General features: G+C 44.6%; 1 protein-coding gene across 3 annotated transcripts in view; it reads left to right on the forward strand.

Annotated features, from left to right (window-relative positions):
- The first annotated feature begins 213 nt into the window (after positions 1 to 213).
- The window catches only part of SESN2 (sestrin 2), a 53,487-nt gene continuing 33,497 nt past the window's right edge, over positions 214 to 20,203 (forward strand). Inside the window, exon 1 of one of the 3 annotated variants that reach the window (XM_058195710.1) lies at positions 214 to 657. In XM_058195710.1, the coding sequence (XP_058051693.1) occupies positions 568 to 657 (90 nt within the window). In that variant the 5' untranslated portion in view covers positions 214 to 567. The remainder of the gene's footprint in view (positions 658 to 20,203) is intronic. The other 2 variants (XM_058195712.1, XM_058195709.1) reach the window with 2 other exon arrangements.

Here is a 20,203-nt window from a genome sequence, read left to right on the forward strand (position 1 = left end):
AGGACGGGAACTACATTTCCCATGAACCCCCAAGAGTGCTGCCTTTCCCCCCCCCTCTCCCATTGGTGTAGAAAGTCGGAGGGGCGAGGCCTAACTCTGGAAAAGACTCCGCCTGCTACGATGCGATTGGCTGGAGGGCGGGGGCCGAGACTCCCTCGGAATGATCTCAGCGCCTCCCTGCCGCTTCTCGACAGTATGAAAGAAGCGGCCGGAGAGACGCGTCGGGTTGCTGGATTCTTCTCTCCTCCCTCCAACCCCCCCTCCACACCCGATGCCGCTTTCGCCAGGCGACCAGAATAGTTTGACTCCGGCCCGCCGGACAGCCCCCCGAGGGTTCTAGACCCCCCCCCGATGCACCTGGACGTTCTAGAACGTTGCAACTTCGTTCGGACGTTCCCTCTCTCGGCTGCCGACGGTGGACATCCATTCCCCTCCTCCTCCTCCTCCCGGGGACCTTCGTCTCCTTACCGCCGGAGCAAGTTTGGGGGAAGAGAGAAGAAGGGACGGGAGCCGACCGACCGACCGCTGCTTTTTCCTCTCCCGCGATCGCGTTAAACGGGGACAACCATGCTCGTCGCCGACTCGGAGAGTTGCGACCCCGCCGACGTCGAAGCCTATTTGCCCTGCCAAGGCTGCGAAACTCTGAGACGTAAAAAGGTAATGAAAGTTGTGGGAGAAAAGAATAGAATAGAATCGAATAGTTTTATTGGCCAAGTGTGATTGGACACACAAGGAATTTGTCTTGGTGCAGATGCTCTCAGTGTACATAAAAGAAAAGATACGTTCATCAAGAATCATAAGGTACAACACTTTATGAATGGAATGGAATAGAATGGAATTGTTTTATTGGCCAAGTATGATTGGACACACAAGGAATTTGTCTTTGGTGCAGATGCTCTCAATATACATAAAAGAAAAGATACCTTCATCAAGGTATAGCACTTAATGATAGTCATAGCGTATAAATTTAACGCTTAATGATACAACACTTAAGGATGAAAAGATGCGCGCTGCTGTCTCCCGATCTCGGCCGTTTCGCCTTTTCTTTTCTTTTTATTTGCTTTTTGAAGTCTCCGGCTGCGATCCGGGCCTCTCTGTTTCCTGGGTGTGTGTGTGTGTCCCGCCGCGTTCTTTGCCATTTTCGGGGGAATGGGCGAGGGAGGGAGGGCGGGGGCGTGCGCTCCAGTTGTTGCTTGCTCCTGCTGCAGAATTGCGTAAAAGAAGGGGGGCTGTTGTCCTTCCGAAGAACATGTATCAGAATGTCGTCGTTGCATCAGCCGGAGAATGGGGGAGTAGGAAATACAAGCGGGGGGGATGGAAAGAGGGGGGCTTGGAGGAAGGTGGGGAAGGGCTGGGAATGCAAGCGGCCCGGGCTCTGCAGTGATCCAACTCGGTAGAAGCAGCGGATCCCCAAAGGCGCAAGAGTGGAGATCTTCCTTCCCATTGCTCAGGGTGGCAAAGGATTCAACCGTCAGCGATTGACTTGCAAAGGTTTAGAGCAGGGGTCTGCAACTTGGGCGACTTTAAGCCTGGCGGACTTCAACTCCCAGAATTCCCCAGCCAGCAAAGCCAGGCTTAAAATCGCTCAAGTTGCAGACCCTGGTTTAGAGCCATCCACAAGGATCTCCTGGGGATGAGGACCAACACACACACCCCCACACACACCGCTCCTATTTCCCTCCACGAAGTATTGGCGCTCCTTAAATTCCACTTTCTTCGGGACCTAGAACCTTTCTTCCTTCCAGTTCTGCCCCGCAACCTTCCCTCCCCGCCTCGCTTTAATCCACCTTCCCCACGAGATGGGAAAAAAACAAACCCAAACCACCGCCCCCTCCCATCCATCCATCCTCCCACCCACCAGCCTGAATCAAAAGTTGTGCCTGGCGGGGAAGGTGGATCTGGGTCGGTCGATGGTGGGGCGGGGGGGAGGGGGGAAGAGCGGGTAATCCTAGATCGAGAGTTGTAAGCGAATCGTTTAGTAGTTGCTGGTAGACGCCAGAGAGAGAGAGAGAGAGAGAGAAAGTTCAGTTCCTCTTTTGGTAAATCGGGGTTAGTGGGCGATCGCTGGATCCCTTACATTCTCTCTCTCCCTCTCTGTCATATTCCTTTTTCTATCTTTCTTTCTATCATTTTCTTTTTATCTTTTTTTCTGTCATTCTATCTAGCTATCTATCATTCTTTCTATCTTTCTATCTATCATTCTATCATTCTATCTATCTTTCTATCTATGTCTATCATTCTTCTATCATTCTTTCTTTCTATCTTTCCTTCCATCTATCATTCTTTCTATCAATCATTCTTTCTATCTTTCTTTCGTTCTTTCTATCTATCTATCTATCTATCTATTTTGTCGAGTACATATTAGATTATATGTATATATGTATGTACGTATGTATAAGCCTGAATTGAATACATAAAGTGAATACAATTAAAGGGAACGTTAGAACAGGGACGGTAGGCAGGCTGGTGCTCTTATGCATGCTCCTTACGCCCCTTACATGCACGGGCATGTCCGACACGCGCGGACCGAGGGGCGTGTGTGTGTGCGCTCTATAACTCTAGCATTTATAAACCCGAGAGAAGACCAGTCCCGGCCAGCTTTTTCCGACGTCGTCGCGCTGCGCTTCTTGCCCTTGGGCGACTGATTTGCTTGGCTCGTGTAGGGCACACGCTCCCCGAAAAGGGCTTTGTTCGCGCGAATCCCGCTTTTAAAAACTCCGTGCTTGAGTTGCAGTTTAGTTTTTCCCCCGCTTGGCTTACTCGTTGGTTGCTTAATGTGCCGTGGGCGAAAACCCCAGGCCCCGCGATGAGTTTACAGGGTTTTTTTTAAAACCATAAACATTCACTTTTTTAATTAAGAAAGCATGCACAAAAATAATTTTTTGCGAGGCCACCCCTCCCCTCCTCGGCGTCAAGCCTTGTGGGCCGCACAGAGCAATCGGGCAGGCTGGGGAATCCCCCTCCGTGGCTGGTGGGCAGACTGGGACGCCCGTGGACGGGCACTGCCTCGGATAGAATCCTCACCCCAGGATGGCACTGTTTCTTTACACGGAAGAAAAAGCGGGGGAGGGGGGGACGAGACGGATTTGAACACTGAGTGGCATATAATGCAAAATATAGTGCAAAAAAGGTGCCACTGTGTGGATGAAGAGCCTGATGGATGATCTCTTGCCTCCTTTTGATAGGGTGATGGAAAGCCAGATAGTGGATTTTAATTTAATCCTCTTTTTTTTAATCTCTTCCCATATTTTTATTTATTTATTTGTGTATTTGTGTACTTGTGTATTTATTTGTTTGTTTGTCAAGCACATATAAGATAACAGATATAAGTACAAACACGATTATGAATACAGGTTAAGGCAAAGCTGGCTGAGGAACTCTGGGAGTTGAAGTCCACAAGTCTTAAAAGAGCCAAGTTTGCAGTCCCCTGGGATAAGGATACGAATAAATGGAGACAGTAAGACAGGGACGGGTTAGGCACATTGCTGCGCTTATGCACACCCCTTACAGACCTCTTGGTCTTTGTTCAAAAAAATTGGTTGTCATTTCAAAATCCTTGTTGATTTTGTTTCAATTTTTTTCCCCCTCCCATCTTTTTGTAAGCCGCCCGGAATTGCTTCTTTAGTAAGACAGGGCGACATCTAAATTAAATAAATAAAGGGGGAGATTCAGTGAATAGGTTAAGGAGGTGTTTAAAACATTGCTCCTGCGGCGGTAAGTAAACCATTGAAAAGGCTGTGTCAGCTCAATTTCAGAGGGAAGCTTTACAAGCAACCATTCAACCAGGTCATTTAATTGAGGTCCTTTTAATTGGTGCTTTTAACAGAAGCCATGTCCATTCAATTAAGAAATATGCAACCCACTGTAAGGACATTGGGTATCTTGCCATTTTTTTTAAAAAAAAAGCATTTTTATCTATGTTTTATATTTTACTGTAGAAGGAGGAAGAACTATGAATGTTATGATCGTGGTGATCGTAAACGTGTGCATCCAAGCAGCCCTTGGTGGAAATAAGGAAAGCAAGCTTGACCCACCGTTAGACGTGGTCTCTTTATATCAACTCAGATAATGCAGGTAGTCCTCGACTTACAACAGTTCATTTAATGACCATCCAAAGTTACAACGGCACTGAAAAAAAGTGACTCATGACCATTTTTCACAGTTACGACCTTTGCAGCATGCCCGTGGTCACGTGATCAACATTTTTTTTGAGACGCTTGGCAACTGGTTCATATTTATGACCGTTGCTGTGTCCCAGGATCACGTGATCCCCGTTTTGCGACCTTCTGACAAGCAAAGTCAGTGGGGAAGCCCGATTCGCTTAACAACCTGGTGACTAATTTATCAACGGCAGTGATTTTTCTTAAGAACTGAGGCAAGAAAGTCGTAAAATGGGGCAAGACTCACTTAACAAAGGTCTCACTTAACAACAGAAATGTTGGGCTCAGTCGTGGTCGTAAGGTGAGGACTACCTTTGTTTTGCCCATAAACTTTGGATGTTTGTAACCTCCCCCACTCCCTCCCAAGATCCAGACTTAGCAGTATGGCTATTCTCTCAGCAAGCTTGAAAAAAAGGATATTAAAGAGTAGCAGGCAGGTGTCTTCTCCACCCACCCACCCCCTCCTCAATTTACGTGTAGGCTTATGAGCCAATAGTAATAGCAATAGTAAAGAAGGAAATATTCAGCATTCTTTGTACCAATTGCCAAGAGGCTCCCTTTGGCTTGGCTTCAGTTCCCTCCTGTGTAAGAGCTGAGAAGTGTGGTTGGCTCTTCCGTGGTACTTGTGCAACTGAGAGACACACCCCTCTGGATTGTGGCTTTGCCCATTAGACCCCAAGGGAGGGAGCCCTAGGCATTGTCCATGCCCCTTTTTCAGACTCCAAAGCAGTGGTGAAATCCAAATTTTTTTACTGCCAGTTCTGTGGGCGTAGCTTGGTGGGCATAGTGTGGCTTGGTGGACCAGCCAGAGGTGGTATTTGCCGGTTCTCCAAACTACTCAAAATTTCCGCTACCAGTTCTCCAGAACCTGCTGGATTTCACCCCTGTTCCAAAGGGATGGAGAAGTTTCTGGGAAGCTCTCCCCATCATCACACAGCTAAGATTCAGGAACTTAAAAATTTTGGTCCAGCACTTTTAACAAACATACTAAGCTGACTCCCCTTGGTTGAATTGAATAGGTAGTTATTTTTGTTGCTTCTCTTTGCCTCCCAAAGTAAGAAGATGATATAAATAGCCTTAAACATTCTTGGGCCTTCCCCAAGGCCTCAAATTTTTGGCTGTTCTCGCTGAATAATTTCATTTCTCTCTTTATCTTTTTTCTATCTGATTCGTTAGTGTCATGGGTTCACACAAAATAATTATCCTGGTTTATTAAGCCATTAAAAGGGACGCGGTGGCTCGGGGGCTAGGATGTTGAGCTTGTTGATCGAAAGGTCGGCAGCTCGGCGGTTCGAATCCCTAGTGCTGCCGTGTAACGGGGTGAGCTCCCGTGACTTGTCCCAGCTTCTGCCAACCTAGCAGTTTCGAAAGCACGTAAAAAATGCAAGTAGAAAAAATAGGGACCACCTTTGGTGGAAAGGTAACAGCGTTCCGTGCACCTTTGGCGTTGAGTCATGCCAGACAAATGACAGCGCTGGAGCTTCGGCTTTGAAACGGAGATGAGCACACACACCCCTAGAGTTGGCAACGACTAGCAGGTATGTGCGAGGGGAACCTTTACCTTTTATATTTTTTTTTATTTTGTCATAACATTATATACAGGAACATATATTGAAAGGAAACAATAGGACAGGAACGGTAGGTACTTTTGTGCACTTATGCACGCCCCTTATAGTCCTTTTAGGACTATATTAAGCCATTGTCTGGCCTTCCTGGGCATAGAAGCATAAACCAACCAGATATCCTGTGTTGTACAAAACGCTATCTCAGATAATACAATCAACTGAGTTTATCTCTAACGAAGCTTTACATTTTTGTACGCAGTTGCTAAATTGATGGATGGTTTGGCTAAGTGTGCTGTGTGAACCCAGCCAACTAATACTGGTCCAAGGGTTAAAATCACATGGTACACATACTGTTTTTTTTCAGCAATTGCGTCAGTTCAGAAGCAGTTGTGTTACCAGGCCTGGAGATCAGGAGTTGTGGTTATGTTGATTTGTGATAGATGGGTGTTTTTACCCCGACTGCTATTTCTATGTGTGTTGTTTTTCTGTTTTTCTCAGTGTGGTGTTTTTTTAAAAACACTTATATTTTCTTTGAATATTGTTCCCTGCTCAGTCATGATTTTGAAGCTGGCGACCTTACAAATGCTAAGTAAATGATGTGATTGGTATCATGTGGATTTTAGAGTAGTAACAGAGTTGGATGGGACCTTGGAAGTCATCTAGTCCAACCCCCTGCTCACACAGGAGACTTGTACTAGGGATTCGAACTGCCAAACTGCTGACCTTTCTGATTGACAAGCTCAGCGTCTTAGCCAACTGAGCCACCATGTCGTGATGTCATATCTAACGATATAGGATGCAAATTAAGTGCCAGTAAATGCTTGTAAAGTCACTCACCAAAGCAGAGACTTGCAAAGAATAGGAAAGTTGGAAATTATGATCCTGCATAAGCTGGAGACAGAGTTTAAAAAGAAAAAAAAAACCCTTTGTAGCTGTGATTCACCCAATTGCCAAATGCTTGTTTGGGGTTGGATATCGAGTCTTCTACGAACCAAGAGGTCATGATTTGCAAATTATAGTTTAGGGCAGAGGTATCAAACTCAAGTCCCGGGAGCCAGATCCGGGCCATGGGGAAGGGGGCTTAGATCTGGTTTGCGGGGCACCCTGGAAACAGCAAAGGACCGTCCCGCGGTGCCTCTGCCAGTGAAAATGGAGCTTGGGAGGGCTGCCTGCCACCCTCCCGAGCTCCATTTTCACTGGCAGAAGGCTGTAGGAGGCTGTCCCAGCCGAAAACAGAGCTCGGGAGCCCGTTTTCACTGGCAGAGCATTTGTGCCACCACAGGTGCCCCCCCCCCACGACACGAGTGATGTCATGCTGGCCACACCCACCTCGAGGAAATCGAGTTTGACACCCCTGGTTTAGGGCTTAATTTTTAGGAAACTCCAGGCAGCTATAATCGAGTCTACCAAATCATGACTTTTGTGTGTTGTTCAGAGACAGCCACTGAATCTGCAGGGGTGTGTGTGTGTGTGTGTGTGTGTGTGTGTGTGATGTGCTTTTTGGCTTTTTTTTTTTTTTTGCATTTATATCCGCCCTTCTCCGAAAACTCAGGGCGGCTTACACTATGTTAAGCTATAGTCTTCATCCATTTGTATATTATATACAAAGTCAACTTATTGCCCCCAACAATCTGGGTCCTCATTTTACCTACCTTATAAAGGATGGAAGGCTGAGTCAACCTTGGGCCTGGTGGGACTTGAACCTGCAGTAATTGCAAGCAGCTGTGTTAATAACAGACTGTCTTAGCTGTCTGAGCCACCAGAGGCTTGTGCAAATACATGCATGCAGGAGCAACGCAGAGCTCATGCGTGCACACACACGCACACAGGCACAGATTGCTCGCCCTGAGGAGGTAAAATGCAACCTAAGGAAATAACAGAAGAAAGGGAAGGAAGTAATGGGCAAGAGTAAACAGGGAAACCTGCTTGTGCATGCTTGTTTGCTTGAGTAAGGCATGTATTAGCGTGTGCATGCACCAGGCCACAGTAAGACATTCGGAATTAAGGCTTTGCAAAAAAAAAAAAAAACTGACCAAGATTTTTGAAGAGGAATTGAAGGAAATAGAATGACAAAATGCCAGTCTTCAGAAGATAGGAAGACGCCTCCCGTCCCTTGGGAGATTTGATTAGCTTCTGCCATTGACTTCACTTGCCAGGAGCTGCCTGGGAAGGTCATGAATGACTCTGGGATGCTGCAACCATTGTAAATACATAGTGCCCGAGTTTGGATCGCATGACTATGGGGATGGTGCAGCGGTCATACGTTCCCATTGTAACTTTGGTCAGTAAACAAATGATTGTACGTTGAGAACTGCCCATATCTCTGTTGCAATAAGTGCTAGAAATACTTGTACCCCCCAGCATCCTTGACTATTAATTTCACTAGCTAGTTTTGATGGAGATCAATACAGCTAGTCCTCGACCTTACAACAGTTCATTGAGTGACCGTTCAAAGTCACAATGGCACTGAAAAAAGTGACTTATGTATGACCGTTTTTCACACTTATGACAGTTGCAGCATCCCCCATGGTCACGTGATTGAAATCCGGATGCTTGGCAACTGACTCACATTTATGACGGTGGCAGTGTCCCGGAGTCGTGTGATCCGCTTTTGTGACAAGCAAAGGCAAGCCAGATTCACTTAACAACTGTGTTATTAATTTAACAAGTGCAGTGATTCACTTCACAAAAAGTCGTAAAAAATGGGGCAAAACTCGCTTAACAAATTTCCCACTTAGCAACATAAATGTTGGCCTCAGTTGTGGTCATAAGTCGAGGACTTCCTGTCGTTTTTGGAAAGCCAGGGACTATTGTAAATTTATTAAAAGAAGCTGGGTTTGCATGCATACTTTGGGTAATTGGTGGATACGCTGTCATGTGAATGTACTAGAGTTTGGAATACAGTAGATTGACATTGGGACATTGAAGAAGATGTACCAGTTTCAAGTAATTTGGGGCTATTTGTTGAGTGTCACTTAGAACAGGGGTCTCAACTTTGGTCCCTTTAAGACTTGTGGACTTCAACTCCCAGAGTTCCTCAGCCAGTTCACAAGTCTTAAAGGGATCAAGGTTGGAGACCCCTGACTTAGAAACTAGTTTCACAAATACATTAAGTCATCACATGATTTGCTTGTATTTTGGATTAGCATGTTGTTTGAGATCGATCCTTGTGGTTTATGGCTTATTTTGTGTCACAAACCCAGCAATTTATTGTTTGACATCTACCTAGCTGAGGATGAATAACATTATTCACTTTGCACTGGCTTTGCCAGGTTTTTTTAGATGTCTTTCCATTGAAGGCAAGATGATCCTTTTCTTTAAAACGTGTATCAGACTTGAACCTTTGTGCAGTGGCCCCTTGTGCATCCTTAGGCTGACTTTCAAATCCTGATTGTTGAATCAGGAGCGGAGTTGATTGCCTAGTCTGGAAACATTGCAGGAGGAGAGCCATGTTAGTTGCTATGTTAGTCAAAAAAATCAGAAAGCCGTCTTGCAGTACCTTTTCAGGCTAACAGATTTTATTAAAAGTTATATAAGAGTGATGGCTAACCTTCACATGGCAAAAGCGGGGGGGGAGCGCGGGGGGGTGGTGGTGTCGTATGCACATGTGCCCACCACCCATAATTCTATGCACCCCACCCTCCCACGCATGCACGCGTGACCCCCCGCTTTTGGCATGCAATGGCACTGTGGTCCCGTTTTTCACTCTCCCCAGGCTCCAGAGCCTTTCTAGGAGCCTGGGGAGGGCAAAAACGGCCTTCCCCACCCCCCAAGGCCCTCCAGAGGCCAGAAACAGCCTGTTTCCTTACTTCTGGTGGGCCCAGAAGGCACAAAAACGGAGCTGAGCTCTCCTGCCCACCAACATGGCTCCGCATGCCACCTGTGGCTCGTGTGCCATAGATTCGCCATCACAGTTATATAAGGTGCAGCTCACAAAAACATATGCCTTTTAATAAAATTTATTACTCTGAAAAGGTGCCACGAGACATCTCCTCCAGCAATTGGGTTTCCAATATTCTTATCACGGTTGGCCTCAGTAGTGGTCATAAGTCGAGGACTTCCTGTCGTTTTTGGAAAGCCAGGGACTATTGTAAATTTATTAAAAGAAGCTGGGTTTGCATGCATACTTTGGGTAATTGGTGGATACGCTGTCATGTGAATGTACCAGAGTTTGGAATACAGCAGACTGACATTGTGACATTGAAGAAGTACCAGTTTCAAGTAATTTGGGGCTATTCGTTGGAGTGTCACTTAGAACAGGGGTCTCCAACTTTGGTCCCTTTAAGACTTGTGGACTTCAACTCCCAGAGTTCCTCAGCCAGCTTTGCTGGCTGAGGGACTGTGGGAGTTGACATTCACAAGTCTTAAAGGGATCAAGGTTGGAGACCCCTGACTTAGAAACTAGTTTCACAAATACATTAAGTCATCACATGATTTGCTTGTATTTTGGATTAGCATGTTGTTTGAGATCGATCCTTGTGGTTTATGGCTTATTTTGTGTCACAAACCCAGCAATTTATTGTTTGACATCTACCTAGCTGAGGATGAATAACATTATTCACTTTGCACTGGCTTTGCCAGGTTTTTTTAGATGTCTTTCCATTGAAGGCAAGATGATCCTTTTCTTTAAAACGTGTATCAGACTTGAACCTTTGTGCAGTGGCCCCTTGTGCATCGTTAGGCTGACTTTCAAATCCTGATTGTTGAATCAGGAGCGGAGTTGATTGCCTAGTCTGGAAACATTGCAGGAGGAGAGCCATGTTAGTTGATATGTTAGTCAAAAAATCAGAAAGCCGTCTTGCAGTACCTTTTCAGGCTAACAGATTTTATTAAAAGTTATATGAGTGATGGCTAACCTTCACATGGCAAAAGCAGGGGGGAGCGCGGGGGGTGGTGGTGTCGTGTGCACATGTGCCCACCACCCATAATTCTATGCACCCCACTCTCCCACGCACGCGTGACCCCCCGCTTTTGGCACGCAATGGCACTGTGGGCCCGTTTTCACACTTATGCCTGTTGCAGCATCCCTATAGTCACGTGATTTAGATTCGGATGCTTTGACAACTGGCTCACATTTATGACAGTGGCAGTATCCCGGAGTTGTGTGATCCGCTTTTGTGACAAGCAAAGGCAAGCCAGATTCACTTAACAACTGTGTTATTAATTTAACAAGTGCAGTGATTCACTTCACAAAAAGTCGTAAAAAATGGGGCAAAACTCGCTTAACAAATTTCTCACTTAGCAACATAAATTTTGGCCTCAGTAGTGGTCATAAGTCGAGGACTTCCTGTAGTTTTTGGAAAGCCAGGGACTATTGTAAATTTATTAAAAGAAGCTGGGTTTGCATGCATACTTTGGGTAATTGGTGGATACGCTGTCATGTGAATGTACTAGAGTTTGGAATACAGTAGATTGACATTGGGACATTGAAGAAGATGTACCAGTTTCAAGTAATTTGGGGCTATTTGTTGGAGTGTCACTTAGAACAGGGGTCTCCAACTTTGGTCCCTTTAAGACTTGTGGACTTCAACTCCCAGAGTTCCTCAGCCAGTTCACAAGTCTTAAAGGGACCAAGGTTGGAGACCCCTGACTTAGAAACTAGTTTCACAAATACATTAAGTCATCACATGATTTGCTTGTATTTTGGATTAGCATGTTGTTGGAGGTCGATCCTTGTGGTTTATGGCTTATTTTGTGTCACAAACCCAGCAATTTATTGTTTGACATCTACCTAGCTGAGGATGAATAACATTATTCACTTTGCACTGGCTTTGCCAGGTTTTTTTAGATGTCTTTCCATTGAAGGCAAGATGATCCTTTTCTTTAAAATGTGTATCAGACTTGAACCTTTGTGCAGTGGCCCCTTGTGCATCGTTAGGCTGACTTTCAAATCCTGATTGTTGAATCAGGAGCGGAGTTGATTGCCTAGTCTGGAAACATTGCAGGAGGAGAGCCATGTTAGTTGATATGTTAGTCAAAAAATCAGAAAGCCGTCTTGCAGTACCTTTTCAGGCTAACAGATTTTATTAAAAGTTATATGAGTGATGGCTAACCTTCACATGGCAAAAGCGGGGGGGGGGCGCGGGGGGGTGGTGGTGTCGTATGCACATGTGCCCACCACCCATAATTCTATGCACCCCACCCTCCCACGCATGCACGCGTGACCCCCCGCTTTTGGCATGCAATGGCACTGTGGTCCCGTTTTTCACTCTCCCCAGGCTCCAGAGCCTTTCTAGGAGCCTGGGGAGGGCAAAAACGGCCTTCCCCACCCCCCAAGGCCCTCCAGAGGCCAGAAACAGCCTGTTTCCTTACTTCTGGTGGGCCCAGAAGGCACAAAAACGGAGCTGAGCTCTCCTGCCCACCAACATGGCTCCGCATGCCACCTGTGGCTCGTGTGCCATAGATTCGCCATCACAGTTATATAAGGTGCAGCTCACAAAAACATATGCCTTTTAATAAAATTTATTACTCTGAAAAGGTGCCACGAGACATCTCCTCCAGCAATTGGGTTTCCAATATTCTTATCACCGGTTGGCCCCGCGCATGCACGCTTTCCGCACATGCGCCCAGCCTTCCTTGCATGCGCTTTGCTTGCTCATGCGCCTTTTGTGCATGCGGCCAACCTCAAAAACATGCCTAAATAGGACGTCATAGAGCTGGGTGGCTGAGCTGATGGGCGGGCTCACCCGCGATCTTCGCTACCGGTTCAGGCGAACCGATACGAACCAGCTGAATAGCACCTTTGTTCTCCTCCTGATGTTGGCCTGGAAAGTAGGGCAAATGCAGAATTCATCAGAGAAAGCAAGAACATCTGTGAGATGAGTATATATTGCACACCCAGATGTGCAATTTCAGAAGGCAGAGTAAAGAAGAAATGGTTTGGCTGTGGGATGGTGGGTGGGTGAGGGAGAGGTTGTAGCAATGTATGTCTTAGAATATTATTGTAATTGCCTTTATCCATTATGAGCTCCAAACATATTTACTGTGTATGTACTTTGGGGGAAAAGGTGCTTTTGAGTCAATCTTCACTCCTGGAAACTGCCTGGACAAGTTCCTGCAAGATTTCACAAGTCATTTGTCATTGCCTCCTTCCTAGGGTTAAGAAAGAGTGACTGGCCCAAGGTCAACCCACTGGCTTTATGCCTAAAGGTGGGGCTAGAACTCACTGTCTCCCAGTTACTAGCCTGATGCCTTAACCACTACATCAGACTGGCTCTACAGTACTGTACGTCTTTTATTAAACAGATTTCTGTGCCACTGCAATCAAAACAACTCTTGATGGCTTAAACAAGAAAAAAAACATATAAAACATATCCAGTACAAAAATACAATCACATGACAGCAAAACAAAGAAGATAGTTTCAAAGAGATGGCAAGGTCAACTCAAATGAGAAGAAGGCTCTCAAAATAGTTTGTCTTCAGGCTGATAATATAAAAGGGGCTTTGTTATCTTGCATGCAACTGGATCTGTTCTTCCAAAACAACACAAACTGGATTTCTTAGAAGATCCTTCAATGTAGAATTAGGGATTCAGTGTCTTGGACACACTTTTAGCATGCCTTGTTATCTCTTACAAAAACAAATGCAATTAAAATGCCAGAAGTCGTATGAGGATGTTAAATAATCAGACTTGAGTCAAGTAGGAAAAGCTCAAAACACATCAGAAACTGAAAAATAGAAAACAGAAAAACAAAACATAAATCTTCTTCTGCACCAGTGTTTCTCAACCTTGGCAACTTTAGAATCTGTAGACTTCAACTTCCAGAATTCCCCAGCCAGAATTCATATAGAGTAGAGTAGAGTAGAGTAGAGTAGAGTAGAGTAGAGTAGAGTAGAATCGAATCGAATCGAATCGAATCGAATCGAATTGAATCGAATCCTTATTGGCAAAGTATAAAGCCAACACTTCTTAAAGTTGTCAAGGTTGGGAAGCACTGGTTTAGAGAGATATTTGACTCCAATTTATTTATTTCCAACACTGAGTAAACTTGTTAACAATAGCAAACAGTGATATTTGTTAACAATAGCAAACAGAGATTTTCAAATGTTCAGGCTGCATAAAGTTATTAGTTAAAATAATAACTATAGTTACCAGAGCCCCAATCAAGTTGTGTTCAACCTAGCTACGGGGGTTGATTTTGTCCCTGGTTACAGGTGTCTAATCTGAACTGCAAAAATCCAGGCTGTTATTAGATAGTATTTGATATCTACGATATTATATATCCAGGCAGATATATATATTTTTTTATTTACATTTATATCCCGCCCTTTTCCGAAGACTCAGGGCAGCTTACAGTGTATAAGGCAATAGTCTCATTCTATTTGTATATTTACAAAGTCAACTTATTGCCCCCCCCAACAATCTGGGTCCTCATTTTACCTACCTTATAAAGGATGGAAGGCTGAGTCAACCTTGGGCCGGGCTTGAACCTGCAGTAATTGCAGGCTATTGTGTTCTAATAACAGGCTCCTAACAGCCTGAGCTATCCACGGCCCTTTTGTTTCAAAATAGTATTAAATATTAAATAGTAGCCTTTTCTCTCTGTATCATCTAATGGTGATCCATATTACTACAGTCCAGAATTGATGGCTCTAGTTTTGAAACAAATAGAACAGATACGATGGCTCTATGTGAATTAATGTCTGTCATTTTGATGAGCAGTATATTTACACGGTGAGAGATTTCATATCTGCCTTTAGCATTAGTCATATTCTAGGATCTATCTTTCTTCCTTCCTTCCTTTCTTCCTTCTTTTCTTCCTTCTTTTCTTTCTTTCTTTCTTTCTTTCTTTCTTTCTTTCTTTCTTTCTTTCTTTCTTTCTTTCTTTCTTTCTTTCTTTCTTTCTTGTTTCAGTAATGAAAATGTAGATCTAAACAGCTGATTCATCAATATTTGGTTTGCTTGCATTGTCTCCACAATAGGTTGGGTAAACTTTGGCCTTCAGAGTTGGTGACAATATAATAACCTTGTTTTGAAGCCTGGCTTGTAATTTGCTTAACCTTTCCTGACTTGCTTATCAGGAATGTGGGTGCCAAGTCCTGACTAAGTACAGGTGGCATCGTCACCCCACTTAGCCAGCATCTTGGTAGTTGCCTGGTTATTTGGCTATCTGATATCAGCTCTGGGGAGAGGAGGGAGAATTAATTTTGCAATTTGAGATGGGAGATTAGCTCTCTGAAATAATTCTTCTCTATTATTGGATAGATATTACTGCTGGAGGAAGTGGTTGTGATGGTAGATTAACTTTATTAAGCCTTACATATTCTGTAGGTGTATTTTCATAAACCTTGGGCCCCTTGCCAGACAATTTCTGCATTGAAGGGGATTAGTTCAATTAGGCCGTGTGACTTGCAAGTAGCATGTGGATCAGTGGTGGGTTTCAAATTTTTTTACTACCGGTTCTGTGGGCGTGACTTGGTGGGCGTGGCAGGGGAAGGATACTGTAAAATCTCCATTCCCACCCCACTCCAGAGGAAGGTTACTGCAAAGTCCCCATTTCCACTCAATCAGCTGGGACTTGGGATGCAGAGAATAGATGAGGATGGGGCCAGTCAGAATTTTTACTACTGGTTCTTTGAACTACTCAAAATTTCCACTACCGGTTCTCCAGAACTGGTCAGAACCTGCTGAAACCCACCTCTGATGTGGACCTCAGTGCATTCGTTGCAATAAATCGTGATTTGTTTAACTGTTGTTTGCTAATTAAACTTCCATTGCTAAGCCACAGACTTTGGTGCCCATCTCAGTGGGGTGGCTTACTTATTATATAACATAACCTGCGAATCCAGCCTTTGTATAACTTAAGGCAGAAATAATATTTAGAACATGGAATAATAAGGTTGGAAGGGACCTTGGAGGTCTTCCAGTCCAGCCCCCTGCTTGAGCAGGAAGCTTTTAATACCATTCTGGACAAATAGCAGTCCAGTCTCTTCTTGAAAACTTCCAGGGATGGAACACCCACAATTTCCAGAGGTAAGCCAGAAATTTAAATTTAGAAGACCCTGTTTATGTCATTTTTCTCCTGTCAAAAGTGTCTAGATCGGGGGTGTCAAACTCAATTTCATTGAGGGGTGCATTAGGGTTGTGTTTGACCTCAAGGGGGTGTGTGGCCAGCTCGACATCACTTGTGTCGGGGGCGCCTGTGGTGGCCCAAGCGTTCTGCCAGCGAAAACAGGCTCCAGAGCTCCGTTTTCAGCTGCCACGGCCTCCTACAACCCTCTGCCAGTGAAAACTGAAGAGGTTGTAGAAAAAATGCTTTTAAAAGGTTCTGATGATCCCAGCTGAGCTATGTGATCATCAGAGGGGTTTTTTGTACTTTTAAAAGCATTTTTTCAGCCAAAGAAAAAATGCTTTTAAAAGTAAGTAAAAAGCCTCTGATGATCACACGGCTCAGCTGGGCATGTGGGGGATAGTGATTTTTGCTACCGGTTCTCCAAACCACCTGCTGCCATAACTACCGGATCGGGCGATCCCAGTCCGAACCAGGAGCATTTCACCCCGGTAGAATCTTATTCCAGCCATACTGGCAGAATACATCTCCAATAAAGGCAAACCAGGGCAGGCTCTCTAGCATTTAGAACTGCCCTCCAACACTTAAGACAACAACTTGGGAATTCCAGAGGAACAACTCGATACTACCCCTCTGTCCCTGAGCATCTGTAGTTCATGGTAGTACAAGCCTGTGGTAGTTATGGGGAAGACATTATCCTTTCCCAAGAATTCTGGGTTAGCCTGTTAATGCATGTTTTGATTGATATTTGTGAGGAGAAGTGATGAAGCGAATCATGGGAGCCTCCCACTCATGGTTATCTGAGGTTTTTTTGAGCCTTCTCTCTTTCCGTGTAACCCAGATTAGATCTCGGTTGTTTGGGAGATATTAAACCAGAGATCCCTGATTTTATGGCACTTTGAAAAATGCTTATGAGTCTTTAGCTCAGGGAGGTGAGGGATCTGGATCTGCAAGTAGAGTTATTAGTGGAGGTTTTTCTTTGGTTTCAGTATTTCTACCAACTAAGGCAGAGTCGGCAACTTTAAACACTCAAAGAGCCATTTGGACCATTTCCCACAGAAAAGAAAACACCGGGAGCCACAAAAACCTTTTGACATCTAAAATGAAGATAACACTGCATATATCGTTTTTTACCTTTATGGCTATGTATTTAAAAATTTATTTATCTATAGTTTGCGTACTGGGGGTCGAAAAGCTCAATAAATTGTGTGCCAGTGGGTGTCGCACATTGGCGGTTGTGAAGCATATTTTGAGCGACAGGGAGCCACCGCAGATGGATGAAGGAGCCACATGCGGCTCTAGAGCTGCAGGTTGCTGACCCCTGAACTAAGGGATTGTCTTCTGTCAGGAGAATCACGTGGTGGGAAGTGGAATTATTCTGGAGTTAGACTGGATGCATTTCAACTTTTTTTTTTTTTTTTTGGCTCTTGATAGAAAGAGGTTGCATCATAAGGATGAGAAGCAACCATGGGCAGACACAGGACTTTTAAAGACTTGAGGAAGAATCTGAAAGGCAATGAAGATGAAAAGGGATCGAATTAGAAGCAATTGTTTTTCAAAAGTCATGAGAAGCTGCCTCTACCTGCTTACCTTGAACTGGCTTGCAGACTTGAAGATCAGTAATTGGGAGTCCGTCCACCAATTCTGCATTTGTCCATGTTCTCCAATCTAATGCCCTCTAGAAAATTGACCTACATGCTAGGATGAGGATGATGGGGTTGAGGGCCAATACACTAAACAGAGGAAGACTATCTTGACTTCTCAAGTTACTTTAACAGACAATGGTATGTGATAGTATCAAGTATCTTTAGGTCTTGTCCATCCTTGAAGAAAAGCGTTGAATGGGAGGACTTGTGATTGTAATGCAGGATGCCAATGTCTCCCTGTCGCGATCCAGTGGGATCAAGCACAATATAAGAGGTTAGCAACTGGTATCCCAAGATTGACATCTAGCTCAATATGGGGAGTGATTTGGTTCCATGAGTGATAGATAACTTGATAGCCAAGTAGTTGGTTGAGATCTGAAACTATGAAGGTCACGAATCATATCACCACACCTTTTGTGGATTGGGAGAGAAGAAATAATTCTTGCAGGATCCAATCTGGGCCATAACCAGGACCAGAGATTCAGCCTTCCAAGCTTTCAGTCTCACGCTGAAGCTCATCCTCAGGGAACTTCTCTCAGAGGTTTAATCTTCTGAGCTTTTGGACTCGTGTTGGAACTCATCCTCAGGGAACTTCTCTCTCATCAACTTCTGTCTCTTTTCCTTGGGAGAGAGAAGTTCCCTGTGTTAGCGTTCCAGAAAACCCCCTCGCCAAGTAAAAACTCTGAAGCAAGCATCTTTCAAAGTTCTTTTACTAGGATAGGTAAACTGACACATCTGGGAATATCCGAATCTGAGAGGTCCGGGTTTTCCCTCAGTAAATCAAAACCCCAAAACTACCCCCCTGACTCCTCTGCCGATCACATGCTCCAATCGCCAACCATCCCATCTCGAGACATCACTCCGACCACTCCTTCTCCAGATGCAGGACTGGCATGACCTTGACCAGCAGGAAGAATGTTATTATGTCTAATGGGTCCCTCTACTAAATCCTCCCTCCTACTTTCCCACACATGAGAAAGCGGCAGCACGGAAGCTTCCAGCCTAGTATGGCTTCCAAAGCTGACACTCTGAAGATGGGTTCCAACACGAGTCCGAAAGCTCAGAAGATTAAACTTCTGGTCTCAATGACTAACCCAGATTGGATCCTGCAACATTATTCTGGGACCCATATATTTGCCTTCATTCATGAAATAATTCTTACTGGTTGAAATACGTTTAAAACTGCCTATTATTGTGAAGCTATTCTCATGGAGCTAGTGTAGTAATAGGGGATCAGAAATATGGAATATGGGGGTTGGGCTGGGATCGCCTTTGATTTTTTGCCTTAGGTACTGCAAATCTTGTTTTAGCAAATCCTAGCCATGCAGGCAGATTCTAGCCTCAAGTGACATGTGTGAAATCAACTGTTAACTGGCAGTAAAACAATCAAGCATAAAACAACATCTTTGTGGTATGAATTAATCAAATTTAAAACGTAAAGGAGTGGGGGAGGCAGTCTGCTGCCAAATCAAAATTAAGGTGTGGTGTTGTTGCATCTAAATCTATCTGGAGAAAGAAGCTGCTTGCCAAATATTAACATAATGTTGATTAAGTATTCAGAATTCGAATATTTGCTGCTCATGGCTAAAATACACTCTGTGCTGTACAGATAGTCCTTGACTTACACAGTCATAAGTCCCACAATTGGGACCAGAATTTCTGTTGCCAAGCAAGGCAGTTGTAAGTTGAGGACTACCTGCATTACATTAATAAAGGTAAAGGTTCCCCTCGCGCATACCTGCTAGTTGTTCCTGACTCTAGGGGGCGGTGCTCATCTCAGTTTCAAAGAGCCAGCGCTGTCCGAAGACGTCTCCGTGGTCATGTGGCTGGCATGACTCTATGCCAAAGGCGCATGGAACGCTATTACCTTCCCACCAAAGGTGGTCCCTATTTTTCTACTTGCATTTTTTACGTGCTTTCGAACTGCTAGGTTGGCAGAAGCTGGGACAAGTAACGGGAACTCACCCCGTTACCCGGCACTAGGGATTCGAACCGCTGAATTGCCGACGTTTCAATCAACAAGCTCAGCGTCTTACCCACTAAGCCACCGTTTCCCTCTACATTAATATAATAATATGCAATCACACTGCAACATTGTGGATGCTCCATCACTGGAGGAGATTGGACAAGCGTTTGTCTGAAATGGTATAGCCAGGGTCTCCTGCTTGAGCAAGGGGTTGGGTTAGAAGACCTCCCAGTTCACTTCCAACGCGGTTATTCTGTAATGTGATATGATACAATGTCAACTACCTATGGTGATTTCTCTTTTGAAACAACCTCGCCCCATTTGAATACAGGTGGTCCTTGACTTACAAGTGAGTTTGTCAAGTGAGTTTTGCCCCATTTTATGACCTTTCTTGCCACCGTTTGTTAAGCGAATCACTGCAGTTGTGACGTTAGTAACCCGGTCGTTAAGTGAAACTGGCTTCCCCATTGACTTTGCTTTTTTTTTTTTTTTGTTTACATTTATATCCCGCCCTTCTCCGAAGACTCAGGGCAGCTTACAGTGTGTAAGGCAATAGTCTCATTCTATTTGTATATGTACAAAGTCAACTTATTGCCCCCCCAACAATCTGGGTCCTCATTTTACCTACCTTATAAAGGATGGAAGGCTGAGTCAACCTTGGGCCTGGTGGGGCTTGAACCTGCAGTAATTGCAGGCAGCTGTGTTCAGCTTGTTCAGAAGGTCGCCAAAGGGGATCAGGTCACACACACACACACACACACCAGGACACTGCAACCGTCATAAATATGAACCAGTTGTCAAGCATCCGAATGTTACTGCAATGGCCATAAAGTAGGAAAAATGCAAAGGGCGTAAA

Source organism: Ahaetulla prasina, chromosome 10 (genome assembly GCF_028640845.1).
Source record: "Ahaetulla prasina isolate Xishuangbanna chromosome 10, ASM2864084v1, whole genome shotgun sequence".
Lineage (NCBI taxonomy): Eukaryota > Metazoa > Chordata > Lepidosauria > Squamata > Colubridae > Ahaetulla > Ahaetulla prasina.